The following is a 20,750-nucleotide window of genomic DNA, read 5'->3' as shown; positions in this document are numbered from 1 at the left end:
CGCACAAGATTTTGGGATGGAGCCAGACTCCTCAAATGAGGAGCAGAATCATTAGGGGAATAAAAGCTCCTCCTCCTCTTTCCAATACTCTGATATGTATGAAATTTGGAGGCCAGGCATGGTGGCTCACACCTGTTATACCAGCATGTTGGGAGACGGAGGCGGACGGATCACGAGGTCAGGAGGTCGAGACCATCCTGGCTAACCTGGTGAAACCCCGTCTCTACTAAAACTTAAAAAAATTAGCTGGGCGTGATGGTGGGCACCTGTAGTCCCAGCTACTCGGGAGGCTGAAGCAGGAGAATGGCTTGAACCCGGGAGGCGGAGCTTGCAGTGAGCCAAGATGGTGCCACTGCACTCCAGCCTGGACGACAGAATGAGACTCTGTCTCAAAATAAATAAATAAATAAATAAATAAATAAATAAATAAATAATAAAAGATGTAAAATCTGAATATCAGGAAAGAAATCTAGGCTGAAGACCAATTTGGGAGCCATGAGCATAAACGACAGTCAGTGAACTCACAGAAGGGAAAGAGACCATTACGGGAGATGAGAAGAGAAGGTGAGTTAGGACAAAGCAGTGAGGCACACTAATATTTAAGTCACAAGCAGTGGAGTGGGCTGTCCTGGAGATTGAGAAGAATGGCCAGAAAGGCAGATGCAACAGCAAACATGTAGGCAACCATGAGAAGAAGAGCATGAGGAATGACAGATACCAAATGCTATGGAGAAGTCAAGTAAAATCAAGGCTATAAAATATCTAATAGATCTGAATACTAGAAATTAACTGATGATCTTGGTGAGAACAGAGTAAGCAAAATGATTGGGACAGAAAGATAAACATAGTGGGCTGAGGAATACATAAGAAGTGAGAAAACAAAGATAGTTGTGGACAAATGTAGATAGATTTGGCTACAAATAACAACAGGAAAGACAGCTTCTGGAGTGAATGCAGTATATATGCCTTTTTAAATTGGGAGAGACTTGAGAATGTTTAACTGTTAATGAGAAGAAACTAAAGAGAGGAGATAAAGTCATGAAAAAAGGTAAAAATAATCAATGGAAAGCCATCCCTATGAAGGGGTGGCTTACAGAACCAGACAGAGAGATTTTCATTTGACTGAAAGAAGGATGTCTTCCCAATGACAGGAAAAGACAGAAAGGAGGCAGGTGCAGGTGAGTTTGAAGTTGAAACCTGAAACCTGATCTGTTGACTGTATTTTCCAAGAAAGTAGGAGTCGGTTGGAGGAACATCTGTTGAAAATGAGAAGAAAAGTTGTAGGGTAGAGATTTGAAGTGAGTGCAGGTTTTTAATTTCAGCTCAATTGAGGTTGCAGACTATGAAGTTTTGATCACTGGGGCTATTTGATCCTTCAGGTTTTCTCCAGAAAACCTAGATTTTCCCCCTAAGCCCTCCTGAAGTAGGAAAAACAACAACCACAATGGTCAGGGAAAAATAGCCAAAATTATTGAGCACAGTGTGCCAGACACTAAACTAAGCTCTTGATGTGCATTAACTGATTAAAAATTAATCACAGCACTATGATATAGATATTGTTATAGTCCCAACAAGGAAACAGGAAAAAAGATTAAGTAACTCGCCCAAGATCCCAGAGTGATGGAGCTGGGATATCAACCTAAGTCAACTTCAGAACTCAGACTCTAAACCAGTAGGCCAGTCTCTGTTTAAGAGATATTTAGTTAGCATTTGAAAAGGCATATGGCTGTATGGCTGTCTTCCATGTTACTGCTTAAAAACAGACATCTTTCTTTCTCAGTATGCAGTGAGCATGCAGCCACACTCAATCTTTCCTCAAGCTATGTGAACACAGATGAGAGCTTCAAATATGCTGTTCCCGTTGTTTAGAATGATGTATCCCTCTTCTCTTCCTATCTCCTACTTATACTCTGCCTCCCCTTGAACATCTCTTACTCCAGGTTACCTGCTGCAATCTATATCCCTCGCCACTAAACTAGTTTAGTGTTCGCACTGTTTGCTTCATCATCATCATTAGTACTATTTTGAAATAGCATCTCCGTCTCTCACCCAGGCTGGAGTGCAGTGGTGTGATCATGGCTCATTGCAGCCTTGACTTCCCGGGGTTCAAGCAATTCTCCCGGCTCAGCCTCCTGAGTAGCTAAGACCACAGGCTTCTGCCACCTCATCCAGCTAATTGTTTGTATTTTTTGCAGATATGGGGGTCTCACTTTGTTGTCCAGGCTGGTCTCAAACTCCTGGGCTCAAGTGATCCTCTTGCTGCAGCCTCTCAAAGTACTGGGATTACAGGTGTGAGCCACTGTGCCAGCTTCACTACTATCTTTTACCGAATTGCCTGCCTACTGGGATGAGGAAAGGTGTTGGATCATAAAGCACCAAGGACAAAAACATTCTGGAGATTCCAGAGTAGAACTGCTCAGATTCCTTCCTGAGCATCCCAGAGCTAGTGTTTGTACACCCTCAAAGTCTGTGCCACTGGGCTGCTACTCAGCTAGGACTCTTCTCGTTTCATCTACCAACCTCTCCTACCAGAAAGAAGTGAATTTATTCTTCTGGAAAGTTCTAAAGCAGTGATTTCTAATCCAGGGTGCACCTACCCTAGGGGTTTCTGTTGGAATACAAGGTCCACTGAAGTGCAATGAAATTCTATTTACATTTTTTAATAATAAATAAATTAAGCTTTTGATATTTGATATATAATCTAGCACAAGCACCTTCACTTGGTCCAAATGCCAGAGGATCACATGTCACATTCAGTGATGTGTGACACATTTGAGAACACAGTGAAACTCACAAGGCGGAAACGTGCAGCGATGCTTCTACTTGTACACTTTTGGAGTTGGTGACTATGTCTAGCCATTTACTTGGCCTGATGTGTGTTTACAGGTTGTTAGCTAGTTTTAACTAAATTATTGCTCACAAAATAAATGTGACAATGTTATTGCAAATAAATTGGAAATTAAAGATAGTATTATTAATACACAAGTGAATAAGGTAACAGCAGCCTTGACATACTAGCTAATCACAGTATGAAGCCATCACATTAGGACGACATTTTCCAGAAAAGCAAACCCCCACAATTTCTTTTCAAAAGTGTTTAGAGTCATATGATACTCATTCGTTTTGGTTCTTTACAAAATTCCATAGTTGGTGACAGTGTTTAGAAACTGCTTTAGGGATTCTTAATAGCAAAAGAGAAAACGCCACATGCCCCTTGTTCTTCTTTTTACAATATGATGACAAACTAAAATACATTCCTCAGTCAGCAATAGTGTTGGACTATGTATAGCAAATACGGCTGAAGATGTGAAGAAACAACAGTTCAATTTCAGTGTGGGAAATCTGCCATGTAATCATATGGAAACATGCTCTAAAGCACAGATGTTTCTAACATGTCTTTTTCCAAAAAGTGAAACACATAAGGAACTTTTCCTTTGTTAGCCAAAAAGGGAAAGATAAAATATATACTCAACAGTAATTTACTTCCTTAGGCAATACAAAAAGTTTTAGTGCCTATATAATGGTTTCTAAATACCATTCCCCAATAAAAAACAAAACAAACAAACAAACAACAACAAAAAAACAGGGCCCCTTGAAGAAATGGCTTATTTTAGAGCTGAGCAGGAAAAATGTAAGAGGAACTGGGTGGGACCATCTTGTGCTAGAAAGTAAAGAAGTGTTAGAAAAAATTATGAGCGTATCAGCAAAAGGAACAAGAGTCAGCCTGAAGTGACTGCCACTGGCCAAATCTGGGACAATTTGAGCATTAAAATAAATAAGGAGGGTGAATTGGTAGAGCACAGGAGATATTTAGGGCAGCGAAATGCCTCTGTATGATGCTGTAATGGTAGATACATAACATTATGTTGCAGGTGGTTAGGCACGAGAGGGGCAGGAAAGGGCTCTTCCCCCACCCACCAGGAATGTCAGGTGATGGTTCAACAATCACATTGCCTCTCTAAAAATAATTCAGCACCCAGTGCCAAATTATCTCCTGATGGTCCACAGCTATTACATTAGAGTGTTAATTGAACGTAGGCGCCAGGGAGAAGCAAAAAGAGCTTCCACTAGTATCTCCGGTATTTGGTGAGTGACCCTGTGCACGCACATTAAGAGACAAAATGGCGGAGTATGACCTTCCGGGGGCACTCCATCGGAAAAGGGAAGAAATCCTCCGATGGGCATGCGCACGACTTCCTAAACACAATGTATGTGTTCACCTCCCAAGCGTAAGAAGGGCACTTCGCATGCGGACAGCGCACCCTAAGGGAAGAATCGTGGGAAAGGGATGCAAAACCACAGAAGTGGGCCAGCCTGTGAGTCCTAGAATCACAGTTAAACACTGCACTTGTCCTTCAAGTTGCCCGCTTGGGTCTCTTCTAAGCGTCCTTTCCTTTCTTTCCTGTTCTGAAGTCTTTTTAAATAAACTTCCACTCCTGCTCTGAAACTCGCCTCAGTCTCTTTTTCTGCCTTTATGCCCCTCAGTTGAATTCGCTGTGCAGGTAACTGGGATGTCTTCTACCAGTAACAATTATACATTGTAAAAACCCATAGAATGTACAACACCAAGAGAGAACTCTTACGTAAACTCTGGACTTTAGTTAATAATAATGTATCAGTATAGTTTCATCAGCTGTAAGAAATGTACCACCCCAACGCAAAATGTTAACAACGGGAAACTGAAAGCAGGCTTGGGATGAAGGGGTATATAAGAACTCTCCACACTGTAAACCTAACACTCCTCTAAAAGTTGTATATTAATTTTAAAAATGTAAATCAAGATAGCAATGAACTATAACCAACGAAATAAGAATCTTTGAGTCTATACTAATAATAAATGGAGACCGGGCACGGTGGCTCAAGCCTGTAATCCCAGCACTTTGGGAGGCCAAGGCAGGCGGATCACCTGAGGTCAGGAGTTTGAGACCAGCCTGCCCAATATGGCGAAACCCCGTCTCTACTAAAAAATTAGCCAGGCATGGTGGCAGGCGCCTGTAATCCCAGCTACTCAAGAGGCTGAGGCAGGAGAAATGCTCGAACCCGGGAGGCAGAGGTTGCAGTGAGCCGAGATCGCACCACTGCCCTCCAGCCTGCGCGACGAGCAAAACTCCGTCTCAAAAAATAATAATAACAATAATAAATGGAGGTCAGGCGCAGTGGCTTACGCCTGTAATCCCAGCACTGTGGGAGGTCGAGGCGGGCGGATCACCTGAGTCCGGGAGTTCGAGACCACCCTAACCAACATGGAGAAACCCTGTCTCTACTAAAAATACACAATTAGCCTGGCGTGGTGGCGCATGCCCGTAATCCCAGCTACTCGGGAGGCTGAGGCAGGAGAATTGCTTGAACCCAGGAGGCAAAGGTTGAGGTGAGCTGAGATGGTGCCATTGCACTCCAGCCTGGGCAACAAGAGTGAAGTTCCATCTCAAAAAAATAAATAAATAAAAATAAAAATAAAATGGAAAGAAAGAAAAGCTCTTTCTTAAAATGTGTCAACTAATATTTGTAGTGAGAGGGTCACGGTTGAAAAGTTACCATTTCGTAACTGTCACAGGTAGGACAGTTCAAGCAAGGATGATTAATGGATGTTAATTCTAGAAGAAAAGTTTGATGAACAGCAGAATATTTGCAGGATCTCCGAGTGTCTTCCCACCAATTAGCTGCAGGAGGTAGGGTGGTGGGGGTTTATGGGGGGCAGAATAGTAACTATACAATGGGGACTATAATATTTTGATACATAACCAAAATTAACATTACAGATGAGGGACTAATAAACTTAATGTGCCTGTGAATGCACTGAGGACACCACACAATTTATGTAGAATTACAGCCCGGTACGCATAATCTGAACTTAATCAGGAGAAACCATCAGACAAGTGCAAATTGGAGAAGCATTCTATAAAATAGTTGGCCTGTGTTTTTCAAAAAAGAAAAACAAAAATCCCCAAATCAAAAAAATGTCCATGACATGAAAGACAATGGCCAGGGAATTACTCTGGATTAAAGAAAGCTAAAGAAGTTCAGGAAAATAAGTAACATACATATATGACTTTGTATGTGTATTTAAAGAGGGAGTGCAGATATGGCAAAATATTAATGATTTGCTGAATCCGGGCAAAGGGTATGTGGGAGTTATCTTACTATTTTTGCAACTTGTCTATAATTTGAAATTATTTCTAAGCAAAAAGTAAAAAGGGGGCTGGGTGTGGTGGCTCACTCCTGTAATCCCAGCACTTTGGGAGTCTGAGGTGGGCAGATTACTTGAGGCCAGGAGCTCAAGACCAGCCTGGCCAACATTGCAAAACCCCATCTCTACTAAAAATACAAAAATTAGCCAGGCGCTGTGGCGCACACCTGTAGTCCCAGCTGCTTGGGAGGCTAAGGCAGAAGAATCGCTTGAACTGGGGAGGCAGAGGTTGCAGGGAGCCGAGATCATGCCATTACACTTCAGCCTGGGCAACAGAGCAAGACTCCCTCTCCCCTCCCCACCAAAAAAAAGTAAAAAAGAACATGCTGTATGGAAAAACTCTAATGGACCATTTTAACTAGAATTAAGGAGAGAAAGGAGGTTCTGGGTTAAGGTTATAGAGCTAGCACCACAGGGGAAATTAATTCATGTCTTATCCTTAAGTTATTATAACAAGCTGAAACTAAAGTACACAAAGTGCTTACCACAGGGTGTCACAGCTGTGGCAAATTTTATTAAAGCACAATCCAATTTTATTAAAATACAATTCAATGTTCATAACAGGTTGTATTAAGATAGGGAAGACTACGAAAATTTTAGGAAAGGACAGCAGGAAGAAAAGGAGGGGAGGAAATTGCCAATGTGTTTAAAAATCTAATGAAACGTTTCAGTCATTTTGAGCTCATTGTTCTAAATATAAAAATGCATCCTATTCCAACTAGTTTGCAGAACTTTTGGGCAGCAGGAAATGGACATTTTAATTTAAACAGACAGAGTCGTTTGAAAGGCTTTTAAAATAACTATGATTTTGTAATCGCAACCAGGAATTTTTCCTCTTCCATTTGGCCTGTCTTCATGGGGTGCTTTTCCACCTTTGATGTTGTTAAAACGAAGTACTGACACACTCAGAATCAAACCCCCAAATCGATGAATCATAAAGTAATAATTCAAGGTTTTTAAAACGATACCTACAACTGGATAGATTGCCTAAAAATCATTATTCACTCAAACTGGGTTACTTTAATGATACGTAAATTATACCTCTTTAAAACAGGCATATTTCCCCTGGGCGTGGTGGCTCAAGCCTGCAATCCCAGCACTTTGGGAGGCGGAGGCGGACGGATCACTTGAGGTCAGGAGTTCCAGACCAGCCTGGGTAACACAGCGGAAACCCCATCTCTACTAAATACAAAAACTAGCCAGGCGTAATAGCGCACCGCTGTACTCTCAGCTACTCCGGAGGCTGAGGCAGGAGAATCGCTTGAACCCGGAAGGCAGAGGTTGCAGTGAGCCGAGATCGCGTCACTGCACTCCAGCCCGGGCGAGACAGCAAGACTCCGACTCAAAAAAAAAAAAAAGCAAAAAAAAAAAAAAAAATTCCATTGTATTGTTCTTTACAAACATTCATTTAATTATGTAACCGCTAATTAATTGCTTGGTTGTTATAATAACCAATTATTTGATTATCTCATCATTTAAATTTTATTTTGCATATTTTCACAATGCACTTGATCTATTACTGAGTAATTTAATTAAATAATCATTCGAACGGGGGGCTCGAATTGTTTACGGATAAAGCTCGACGACCAAAGCCTAGCGACCGCTGTTCTGGAGCCCCTCGGCCCAGGGCCCGTGGCGGTTCTCTCCAAGGGACCATCTCGCCCCTCAGCCAAGTCGCCCCGAAAACGAGTGCCTCTGCCCCGCTCTGGCTCTGCACACAGGAACAGTCTGGTCGCTCAGCCACTTCCTCCTTCCAGCCTCATCTGGTTCCCAGGCCGCTGGGGACTCCCAACGCCACTATCCAAGGCTCTAGGGTCAGCAAGCGCTCCGGGCGGAGAAGGGCAAGGACGAAGAGCGCGAGGCCACAACCCGGACCCCACCCACGCCCTCCGACTGCAGACATGGGGAAGACACGCAGGAACTCCAAAGTCGCTGGGTCTGCGCACGTGTGTGCCGCGATCCTGTGAAGGTCAAGGCCTCCCGTGAGACGGGGTCTTCCTGGAATGCGATGGTGAACTGCGCCAGATCGGCCACTGGCCGGAAAGAGTTTGGAAGAAGACAAGGCAGGAGGCCTACCATTTCCAAGGCGCTCGTGCACAGGCGTGGTGCAACTAGAGGGGGCAATGGGAGTTTGCAGAGGAGGTGCTAGCTAGGAGGAAAGGCGCGTGCGCGGAGGAATGGCGCGTGCGCGGAGAGGCGGTGCGAGCCATGGGGAAAGGCGCGTGCGCAGAGGGGCGATGAGAGCTAGGAGGGGCAGCGCGTGCGCAGAGGGGCGGTGTGGCTTAGGAGGGGGCCATGTAAGCTAAGAGGAGTGTTGCGTTCGGAGATGTGACTGGTGGGACCTGCGGCGGCTCCCATATGATGGTCACCCTCCTGGGCGCGACGACCCTAGTGCTCGTCAGCTTGGCGATGTGGGTGTTGTCCGCAGCCGCAGGTGAGAGGCCGGGAGGAGAGTCTCGGCGGAGGGCCGGAGGTAGGGCGCGCAGCTGGGCTACCGGGGCGGCGATGGTGTTGGGGGCGACAGACCCCCAACCCTCCATCCTCTTTGCCGCGGCAAAGATTAAACCCGACTTGGGCTCGAAAATCAATCAGGAGAAAGTGGTGTTCTGGGTCCTCTGTCGCCGCTTGCCTGTAACGCGTGTTCCGGTCCTTGGGCGCGCCCGGGTCCCCATCCCCGTGAGGTGGCAGTGCCAGAGCCTTGTGTCGAGTTTGCTTCTTTCCGGGAAAGTACTGCGGCTCAGCTGGCCTGTTTGATAATAAACAAAACATTTCCCGAAATGCATTTCCTCAATCTGGTAAATAGGCGGCCAGTCCCACGGAGGAGTGAGCTAAGTGTGACCAGGATTTCTCTGCCCTCAGGAGTCATACAGGCCAATAAGAAATGACAATCGGAGTGACTGAGGCGTAATTCTCAGTCCTCGAGGTTTACTAATCCTGCTTCAGGCGCATCCGGGAAAAACATGAGCCACAGACACATCTGTGACTGGTTTTCCAGAGGTTTTCAGGAGGTGGGGCAGTGAGGCAGTAAGGCAGATAGTTCTGTGACACTTCAGTTAGTGCCCAAGAAATCTGTATTTTAAGATACCATGAGTGTGTTGAAGAGAAAAAGAGAGTAAAGGGAGTCCGTTGTGCAGATGTCTCTGAGTAGGTGGGGTCTTCACTTTGTTTTGCACCTGAGAAGATAAGCTTGTAATTGACACTGTCAGTGTGGAAGGCCTGAATTAGTTTTTCAGGTTAACTTTGGAATGCCATTTGTTGAGAGGAGGAGTCCGTTCAGATGGTTGGGGGGCTTAGAATTTTATTTTTGGTTTACATAACTACCTACTTTTTCCCCAAAGAGATAATCATGTTCAAAACTCAATGAAATGTTTTCTCAGTGAGATAGTAATGTTGCTCAGTCTTTCAGAAGTCATAAAAATATTCACACTTTTTAAACTAGTAAATGCAATTCTAGGACCCAGGACTAAGAAAACTGTCCAAAATATGGGAAGACGTTTTTATTTATACTTTTTTTTGTTTTGTTTTGAGAAGACAGCCTGTTGCCCAGGCTGGTGTGCAGAGGTGTGATCTCAGCTCACTGCAACCTCTGCCTCCCGGGTTCAGGTGATTCTCCTGCCTCAGCCTCTTGAGTAGCTGGAATTACAGGTGTACACCACCACATCTGGCTATTTTTTGTATTTTTAGTAGAGATGGGGTTTTGCCATGTTGGCCAGGCTGGTTTCGAACTCCTGACCTCAAACGATCCACTTCAGCCTCCCAAAGTGCTGGGATTACAGGCGTGAGCCACCGCACCCGGTCTATTTATACTTTAGACTTTAGTTTTAGGAACTAGACTTAGGTTGTAGACTTGAAGTTACAGTTGGCATCCCCTTGTTTATGGGAAACCAGCAAAGAATTGACTCACAATGATCTGTGGGGGTAGTCCTTCGCAGATGGCTGAGTCTTTTTATCTTTCCTTGGGGATTTGGCTGAAGCATTGTGCTAGTAACAGCCATTCATTTGGAAGAGGGTGTTGCAGTCACTTGGCCTCTGGGCTTAACTATCTTCCCTTTTGTGTAAGAAAGTTGGGAGAGGGCCTGAGATTTTTTTTTTTTTCTTTTACAAAAATAGTAAAAGAAAAATACAAAGGCAGGGCGTCACCAGGCTAATTTGCTGAAATTCTTCATACTTACCTGGGATGCATGGGGAAATGGCAACTATTATAAGGTTGATAAGAGACTGAGAGGTAATTTTGTAGTGAGGAGGGGTACCCAAAGAGAATCAGGGCTAGCATCCCAGTGCAGGAGTCCAGGTGGTCTGTGAGCCTGCGAGTGAGTTCAAAATACTTACCTGTTTTCTTAGGAAACCATATACCTGTGTGGTACATGATATACTATTTCTCAAACTTTTCCACAAATATGTAGTATATTTTCCCTAGGATGTGGGTACTAGGGTCCCTGTGCATCCCGTAGTAATTTCTTTGAAGTCTTTTGTTTATGAAAAATTTGCATTAAACTCATGTTTCGTTTGATGTGAAAAGAGCTTTCCCAGAATTTTCATATAAAATTGACATTCCAGGAGGGTATGTGTTAAGAAATTAATTTAAAATTAGGTTAGAGGACAGGTGGCAAGATATAATTTATAGGCATTTAGCATTTCTTAAGCTCTTAACTGTGTGCCAGACACTAATCTAAGTGTTTTAACAGTATAAACTCATTAAGCTTTCAGAGCCACACAGATACTGTTATCCTTATTTAACAGACAAGGAAACTGAGCAACTGAGAGATCAAGTGACTTGCCTGAGGCTGTATAGGCCAGTCCATGGCTGAGTGGGGAAGTCAACCCTGGGTCTGGCCTAAGAGCCCTGGGGCTTAACCAGACTAGACTGTTTTCCTAAAGGCCAAACAATTTAAATTCCTGATTGTCTACTTGTATGTTAAGGGCCCAATTATCAGTATCTTTCAGTTAACTGTGAGCCCAGAAATATCTGAGACAGGTCTCAAATCAACTTAGAAAGTTTATTTTGCCAAGGTTAAGGATGCATCCATGACACAGCCTCAAGAGGTCCTGGCCGCATGTGCCCAAGGCCCAGCTTGCTTTTATACATTTTAGGGAGACATAATATATCAATCAGTACATCGAAGATGTACATTTGATTGGTTCGATCTGGAAAGGCAGGACAAAAAGCAAGGCTCCTAGGTCATAGATAGATTTAAAGATTTTCTGATTGATAATTGCTTGAAAGAGTTATTATCTAAAAACCTGGAATCAATAGAAAGGAATGTCTGGGATGTCCCAAGGGGTTGTGGAGACCAAAATTTTATCATGCAGATCAAGCTTGTCCAACTCACAGCCCACTGGCTGCATGCAGCCTGTGACGGCTTTGAATCCATCCCAACACAAATTTGTAAAACTTTCTTAAAATATGAGGGGTTTTGTCTGTTTGTTTGTTTTCTTTTCCTTTTTTTTTTTTCTTTTTTCTTTTTTTAGCTCATCAGATAGTGTATTTTATGTTTGGCCCAAGACAATTGTTCTTCCATTGTGGCCCAAGGAAGCCAAAAGAGTGAACACCCTTGATGCAGATGAGGCCTGCAGATAGCAGGCTTCAGAGAGAATAGATTGTAACTGTTTCTTGTGAAACTTAAAGTCTGTGTTGATGTTAATGGTGGTTGGCTTTTTCTGAATTCCAGAAGAGAGGAGGGTATAATGAGGCATAGCCAAACCTGCCTTCCCCATCTTGGCCTGAAGTAGTTTTTCAGGTTAATTTTGGAATGCCCTTGGTCAAGAGAAGGGGTCCATTCTGATGGTTAAGGGACTTAGAATTTTATTTTTGGTTTACACAACTACCTACTTTTTCCCCAAAGAAATAATCATGTTCAAAACAGAATGTTCAAAACTCAAGACCTTAAGTTTACAGCTCAAGCTGATCCTGAAAGTTAACTCAGTGAGATTATAATGTTGCTCATTCTTTCAGAAGTTGTATAAATATACCTTTTAGCCTAGTAAATGCAATTCTAGGACCCTAGATTAAGAAAACTATAAAAAATATGGGAAGACATTTACTTACATATTTGTACAGATACCTATATTTGGATTTATGTCAGACTTAAAAATATAGTACACCATTTTGGTCATCAAGATGAATGTGAAAAGTTGAAAGCAACCAAAATTATAAATACATTTATGTATATTAGATTAAATGTCCATTTATACATTTACATGTGGGGTAATAATTGTTAATATGCTAATATAAAACACATTAATATACTAGTAAATTAATATATTGTATGTTAGTGTTACATAACAATAATTTTATGAAAAAATTATTAAAAGGAGATTGCCAATACTAACAGAGCAAAATCTGTGAAAACTAAAATCCTGTTTAATAACTTTATTTCCAAGCCCCTGTCCATTTATCAGTCAGTTATTCGTTGGTCTTCCAAATGCCAGCATGCCTTCATGAAGTTACCCATGTAACTTCAGGGTCTCCTTCCTTTAGCAGTAAAGGATTTTTTTTCTCCCTGAGGAGATCGCTAGCTGTACCCTATAACATTTTCTATTCTTGTCTCAAGGCCCAAAATTACTAGAATTATAATATTCTGCCCAAGATATTGTAAATACTACAGATGCCATCAGATCTTTTGTTAAAGTCTGTAAACCCAGTTGCTATCCTTTGGCTGAATAGAATCTATAAATTCTAATAAATGGATGAGAAGCAAGTTAAGAATTCTAGAGTGGGATAAGGGGATGTGATGTATTCTATTCAGGGATGAAGTTTTAGAGACTCCAAGTATGAAACAGAAAATTGAGGATGGGGAGACCTGATGGATATCACCTTAAATTAAAGAAAAAAAAAAAAATCAGAAAGTGTTTTCTCAGATGTCTACCCTTTTGACCCCATACTATAAGATCTAACTGGAAAGTGCAAGAAGCTGTCTCAATTAAGAAAGTTCTGTAAGGGAGCCCCTGTGGTAGAACAAGTCTACAATGAGATAACATTGCCCCAAGGCAGAAGTAAAAGAAATATTGTAGGAACCATAAATAAATTTAAAAGCTGGTCTTTTAAAAAACATATAGCTTATCAAAGTGAAAGGTCAGTCCTTTGTGATATTAAAGGAGTTCCTGGGAGCCCACCATTATGCTGGATACTCTGAAAAAATGCAAATCAACCATGAAACGATATAGATTCTGCCCTTAAGGAACTTGCAATCTAGTTTGAGATATGTGTTTAACATAAAGAAGCAGTTTTTACAAATACTTCTTTTGAGGATTCTGGAAAGATGGCAAGGTAGAAAGCACCAGGAATCTGTCTCCTCACCTAGACAAGAACTGTACTGGCAGAATCTGATGTAACTATTTTGGAACTCTGGAGTCTATTGAAGGCTTGCAACTTCCAGGGGGCAGGGCAGGCTTAGATGGTAAGTTGCAGTTAATTTTGGTCTGTTTGAGCTCTTAGTACAATAGCAGCTACCCATCTTCCACCTCTCAACCCTTGGCAGACAGCTATGCACATTATTAGAGCAACCTGCACACAACTTACAGGAATCAGGTGAGCAAAAAGAAACCCACCATCTAGATCTCTGGGATCTGTGCTCTGATTACTCATTGCTCCTTCTCATCACAAAAGTGCAAAGAGATGGACGGTTGTTGTTGCCCTTACTCATTGTTACAACCCCCACCCCACTCACTCCCCTGCCTCATGGATTTAAAGGGCTAGAAATCCCCCTCTGCTTCATTTTTCTCTTTCACTTTTGGGAGTCAGATACTAAAGACTAGGACATATAAAAACAACTGCATTTATGGGGAAAATTAGAAAGTCACTGTACATACCTAGGGAAAGGCTCAGGAGAGACCTTAAGTTTATAGTTCAAGCTGACCCTTGGCACAGGATTAACAACAATTAAACAGCAATCAAACAAAGCAAAACACAGACACACACACACACACACACACACACACACAATGTTGTCTGGGAGAGTGATGTTAGCAAGATGGCCAACTAGAAGCCTCTACTGCTCATCCCCTCATAAGACAGCCAGAACAACAAATAAACAACTACATTTTAGCAAACTTAACTAAGAGTGCTAGAGTACATCAAAGAAGTAACAGAAATCCTAGTGAGCAGAGGAAAGTGGGATGGCCACATGGAGAATGGGAGGAAATACCAGGATTCCTAGGATCATCTGGGAACCAGGAGGAGCTTCTTCCTATGGCAAGGAGATAAGAAGATCCCAGTAATCCCCAGCTACACCATGGGCACCAACAGATCTCACCACTGGGGTTCCTTAGAGTCTGGACAGCAACTAAGCCAAGCTGAGGAAGCTGCCTAGAGTCTGCTTAGCTGCGTTCCCTCCAGAGAAGGAACCAACACTGTGCTCTGCCTGCTGTGGCCCTCACAGCTACTGTGCCACTCCATCTTGGAACTGGAACTACTTCTGGAGTGTGTCTTGCTTCGGAGACTTGTAGACATGGCTTCCTTTCATCTGAACCACCCCAGGCTGATGGCTTAACATCCTTAAGCTAAACTTTAAGCAGCTATTACACCCTTCCCTGTGGGGCCAAGTAGAGGTGGAACTACTCCACCTACTTCTCCCCCACCTCCCTTGGGCAAGAGCTGAAGCAGCATCCTATTTCCTGGGAATAGGAAGGGAACAGTACCTTGGCCGCCCAGAGCAGTTGTGCACCCCTGTGCCTAAGCTGAAGTGGTATACTGTATTCCAGGGAAACAGGGCCTGAACCACCAGAACAGTCACATTCCCCGGGCCTCAGCTGAAGGAGCACATCGCTCCCTGCAGAATCAGTGTCCTATCCAAGCCAAGCAGCCATGCATCCCAGGGCTGAGCTGATGTAGTACGCTATGTCTCAGGGAAACAGAGCAGTGGCTCAGCTGAGACACCCTGTTCTACAGGCCAAACAACTGTAGTACCCGGCTTCCTTGGAGCTGGACTAGTCTAGAGTCTGAGCTGCTGAGTGAGAGTCATCACTGTACTGTTCCCTAACCCCCATTCCCAGCCCAAATAATAGCTATGCTTCACTATTTTGTAGTACTTGCTGCTGCAGCTACACCTGGTCTCACAGTCTGGGGTACTGCTCATCCCCAGCTAGTCCAAGATTTAAAGTCATGACTTCATGGTGCCTCATCCTTTGGGACCTGTGTTGCCACTGAGCCCTATTAGCTCATGTTCCCAAATTAAAACCATACCCTGCTCCCCAGGCCCAAACCTCCAGGGAACCCCTTCTTTATAGTCAGGCCATTGCTATGCCCTGACCTCCAGAGGGGTAGAATCAAAGCTATAACCCATTCTCTGGGCCTGAGCTGCCAGGAAGCACCTCCAGGTCACAAATCCTGGCTCTGTGAGCAACCTACATCCAACCCCTGCCACAGAGAGCAAACCCACCTCAGGAACCAAGTGTCTCAATAGGTTTGTGAGATCCTGAGCCTAGGACCTTTGCCCAGTAGCCACTCTGAGCACGTTCACCTGGAATCAAGAGCTGCTGCAGCTGCATATATATAGCCCCTGTCAGACCTGACACCAAGAGGTATCCCCTTGCCTAAGTCTCCCCATTGTGGGGAAGACAAGAATAGGAGCATCCTAAAAGCCTTTGACACTGAGGACATTAACAACCTACACTACCACTGCCACAAACTTCTGCAGCCTAGGCCCTGAGGCACCCATTTACTACTGACATTGAACACAGGTACAGCAGCTGCATGCAGACCATATCACTGCATCTGTCAGGAAACAGTCACCACACCTTTTGAAACCAGCATACTGAAACCCAACTGCTAATAAAAGACTTTGTCTTTGAAAGCCATTGTTTGTAGAGTTTGGAAGACGTAATTATCTTATCAATGCAGAGACACAAAAACATGAAAAAGCAAGGAAATATGACACCACCAAAGGAAAGTAAGAACTCTCTAATGGTGGCCCAATGAAAAGAAGATCAACAGATTGCTGGAAAAGGAATTAAAACTAATGATCTTAAGGAAACTCAACAAGATACAAGAAAATACAGGCTGGGTGTGGTGGCTCAAGCCTGTAATCCCAGCACTTTGGGAGGCTGAGACAGGCGGATCACGAGGTCAGGATATCGAGACTATCCTGGCTAACACGGTGAAACCCCATCTCTACTAAAAAGTACAAAAAAACTAGCCAGGCGAGTTGGTGGGCGCCTGTAGTCCCAGCTACTCAGGAGGCTGAGGCAGGAGAATGGTGTAAACCCGGGAGGCGGAGCTTCCAGTGAGCTGAGATCCGGCCACTGCACTCCAGCCTGGGTGACAGAGCGAGACTCCATCTCAAAAAAAAAAAGAAAAGGAAAAAGAAAATACAGATAGTTCAACAAATCAGGAAAACAATTCACAATACAAAAAATTGAACAAAAAAATCAAAACATGATGAAGAAGAACCAAACAAATCCTGCAGTTGAAGAATTCAATGAATTACATTTTAAAAATACAATAAACAGCTTCAACAACAGACTTGGTAAAGCAGAAGAAATAATCTCTGAACTTGAAGATATATCATTTGATATTACTCAGTTATAGAAAAACCAAGTGAAACCCTACGAGACTTATGGGATATCATTAAAGGAACAAATATTCATACTATGTAAGTTACAGAAAGAGGAGAAAAGGTAAAAGACGTATACAAACTATTTAATGAAATAATAGCTGAACACTTCCCAAGTCTGGAGAGACAGACATCCAGATCCAGAAAGCTCAATGATTCCCAAATAGATTTAACCCAAAAAGGTTCTCTCCAAAGCACATTATTGTCTGTTGTCAAAAGTCAAAGACAGAGAGAATTCTAAAAACAGCAAGAGAAAGGCATCAAGTCACATTTAAGAAAATCCCTGTTCAGCTAACAGCAGATTTCTTCACAGAAACCTTACAGTACAGGAGAGGATGGGATGATATCCTCAAACAGCCAAGAATGCTATTCCCAGCAAAACTATCCTTCAGAAATGAGGGAGAAATACAGTTTTTCCCAGACAAGCAAAATCTGAGGGAATTCATCACTGCTAGACCAGCCTTATGAGAAATGCTCCAGGGAGTCCTACATCTGGAAGTGAAAAGAAAGTAGTCAGTACAATTAAAACATGGAAAAGTATAAAACTCACTGATAGAGCAGATACACAAAGGAGAAAGAGAAAAGAATTAAACCTTATCACTAGACAAAACCATCAAACCACAATGATAAATAATAAGAGAGGAAGAAAGGAGCGAAGGATATTATTAGAACACTATTAACAAAATGACAAAAGTAAGTGCTCAAATATCAATAATAATCTTGAATGTAAATGGATTAAATTCTGTACTTAAAGAGACTGGCTAAATGAATATTTTTTAAATGACTCAATTATATGCTTTCTATAAGAAACCCACTTCACCTATAAAGACACATATAAACTGAAATTGAAGGGATGGAAAAAGTTATTCCAAGCAAATGGAAACCAAAAGCTGTCAGGAATTGCTATACTTATGTCAGATTAAAAAGACATTAAGTTAAAAACTGTAAAAACAGAGATGAAGAAGGTTATAATATAATGATAAAGGGACCAATTCAGCAAGAGGATATAACAATTCTAAACATACATGTACCCAACACCAAAGCACCCAGATATATAAAGTAAATATTACTCTACATAAAAGGAAAGATAGACTCCAATATGATAGTAGTTGGTGACTTGAACAACCCACTCTCAGCACTGGACAGATCAGCAAACTCCAAGTACAGTGATCTCAAAGAGACCACACTAAGAAACATAGTCAAACTTTTGAAAGCCAAAGACAGAGAAGTGACTTGTCATACACAAGGGATCTTTGATAACATAATCAGCAGATTTCTTATCTGATACTTTGGAGACCAGTATATTCAAAGTGCTAAAAAAAACCAAAACAAAACTCAAAACCCTGTATACGACAAAATTGCCCTCCAAAAGCATAAGGAAATTAAGATGTTCCTAGATAGACAAAAGCTGAAGGAGTTCATTACCACTAGACCTCCCCTGCAAGAAATGCTTAAGGAAGTCCTGAAAGGTGAAATGAAAGGGCACTAGACAGAGGGGACAGTGCAGATTCAGGCACGTGCAATGGCTACTGGGGAAGACCCAGCCAGTGGGGCTATTGCCAGCATCCAGTCAGCTGCCGCCTTCCCTGACCCCAGCGTCAAGTGATGCGCAGGGTGATCCAGGTGTGTGAGGGGCAGCTGGATGTCCAGACTGAGGGCACTGGTGCCATCAGTGGCTATCCTGCCACTCAATCCATGACCCAGGTGGTGATCCAGGGTGCTTACACCAGTTATGATGCAGTTAACACAGAGGGGACAGCTGCTGAGATACACTATACTTTCCCACTCCTGCAGTGGGAGATGGGGCAGGGGGTACGACATCAGGGAGTACAGCTGCTGTTGGTACTACCCAGGGCTCAGAGGCACTGCTTGGGCAGGTGACTCCTCCTGGCACTGGTCAATTATTTGTGACGGTGTTACCACAAGGAGTACTGCAGGGAGGAAGCCAGCACTTGATTGCCCCTAGGACTCACCCTTACTTATCAGGACATAACACCATTGTAAAGCAAGAAGCATCTCTATCTATCTCTGAACATACAATGTGAAATCACACTGAGGCCATAAAACAGTTGAACCTCATCATAAGAGTGACTCATCAGTGTCACTAATAAGGCCAAGAAAAATTCTATTTTCATGCAGAGACCATTCGTTTTTTAATTAAAAGACAACTCTTTTTCAAAAAGGAAAAAAAATCAACTCTGTTTTCAGCTCTCTCAGATGCAGAAATGTAATGACCAGCATCCCTGTGCTGGGAGCAATCATTAGATTTTTTTAGATTTTTAAAATATACTTCGTTATATTTTACTGTATTCATTCTTTAATCAGGGATGTGAGGGATAGAGTAACATTTAGAATATCTATACAGTTTATATATAATGTTCTTATTTCTTGTTGCCTTTATAGGTGGGAAAAATCTAAAATCTCCTCAAAAAGTAGAGGTTGGCGTCATAGATGACAGCTTTATCCTGAGGTGGAACAGGAGTGAAGGATCTGTCGGGAATGTGACTTTTTCATTCGATTATCAAAAGTATGTGACTCTACTTACTGATTTGTCAGAATGACCTGAATAATTTTTACAAGTTTAGCACCATAATTTTCAGATTTGGAAAGTATTTGGTTTTTCTATTTTTTAGAAATGTTATGCCTATTTTACATAGTATTTTTAACTTTGTTTCTGTAGAGACTTAGTCAAATACATCTTTGGGTGTTGAAGCAAAAAAATTGGGGATGAAGGTGGTAGACAGCATCTCTAACCCATAGCCGTTCCTTCTTTCCTCTGGGTGTTCCAGCTTCTTTCAATATAAGTTGGGATATGAACTAGGGTGTATCTTGAGGATACGGCATAGTACTCCAAAAGGCCCATCCAAGACCTTGGAATAGGCCACGAGGTTTCCTGTGATCAGGCTTTCCTATTATCTCCATGATATATTTAGTAGAGATGGGGTTTCTCCATGTTTTCCAGACTGGTCTTGAACTCCTGACCTCAGATGCTGCACCCGCCTCCACCTCCCAAAGTGCTGGGGTTACAGGTGTGAGCCACTGCACCCAGCCAATAATGATTTTTTTAAGAAACTATAAAAGTAGCTTCTGCTGCAATATCTTGATTAGATGTGAAACAGTTTTAATGGAGCATGCATCAGCATCTCCTGAAATAGGAAAGACAGATGTGAACAGTGAGGTTGGGTTGAAATTATATTAAGTTTCAAATTTTTGATAAGGTTTTCTGTTTATAACAAGAGTTTCTGGATTTTTAGAAATAGTTTCTGATGTGGAACCTTTTCAAGAATGTTTAAGATATTTTTAATGCCAGCTCTAATCTCAGGCCTCAGATATGTAAAGTGGAAGTGAAAACTGACCAACAATGAAGTATTTCATATGCTAGTGTATATTTTTGGTAATTTCTTTAAAATGTTTCCGTTTTGAAAAATAAGGTAGACTAGTATTTGGTTCAGCAGCAAAATTATTTTGGTATTATTTCTAGTTTCTAGTATCTAAATCATCTTTAAAATGGCATCTGTGATATTATTAAAAATAAATAAATCAGCTAATGAATTAGGCTTGACAAAAGTGCCTTCCCAGAAGATAGTTTCCCTGCTACTTTTACAGTTGATGGGCTTAACATAGGTAAAAGCTTTGAAATCTGCTAAATTGACCAGGCATGGTGGCCCACGCCTGTAATCCCAGCACTTTGGGAGGCTGAGGTGGGCAGGTCACCTGAGGTGAGGAGTTTAAGATCAGTCTAGCCAACATGGCAAAACCCCATCTCTACTAAAAAAAAAAAAAAGAAAAAATACAAAAATTAGCCAGACGTGGTGGCACACGCCTGTAATCACAGCTACTTGAGAGGCTGAGGCAGGAGAATTGCTTGAACCTAGGAAGTGGAGGTTGCAGTGGGCCAAGATTGCTCCACTGCACTCCAGCCTGGGCAGCAGAGTGAGACTCTGTCTCAAAAAAAAAAAAAAAAAAAAGAAAGCTACTAAGTTCATTTCTATCCCTCACTTTCCCTGCAAGCT

The 20,750-nt window shown here is 42.4% G+C and overlaps 1 protein-coding gene and 1 pseudogene across 2 annotated transcripts in view; both read left to right on the top strand.

Moving 5' to 3' along the window:
- Window positions 1–7,651: 7,651 nt before the first annotated feature.
- IFNAR1 (interferon alpha and beta receptor subunit 1) overlaps window positions 7,652–20,750 on the top strand; it is a 31,002-nt gene continuing 17,903 nt past the window's right edge. Inside the window, exons 1-2 of one of the 2 annotated variants that reach the window (XM_025379780.1) lie at window positions 7,652–8,133; window positions 19,141–19,264. Coding sequence is in view for 1 of the 2 variants with exons in the window: in XM_025379779.1 (XP_025235564.1) it covers window positions 8,546–8,621; window positions 19,141–19,264 (200 nt within the window). In the remaining variant the exon portion in view is untranslated. Of the gene's footprint in view, window positions 8,134–8,405; window positions 8,622–19,140; window positions 19,265–20,750 lie in introns of those variants that run through there. The other variant, XM_025379779.1, reaches the window with a different exon arrangement.
- Window positions 18,206–18,782, top strand: LOC112620532 (annotated as a pseudogene).

This window comes from Theropithecus gelada, chromosome 3, assembly GCF_003255815.1.
Source record: "Theropithecus gelada isolate Dixy chromosome 3, Tgel_1.0, whole genome shotgun sequence".
Lineage (NCBI taxonomy): Eukaryota > Metazoa > Chordata > Mammalia > Primates > Cercopithecidae > Theropithecus > Theropithecus gelada.
Note: the sequence above shows the minus strand (reverse complement) of the source record. Positions and strands in the feature narration are given on the sequence as shown.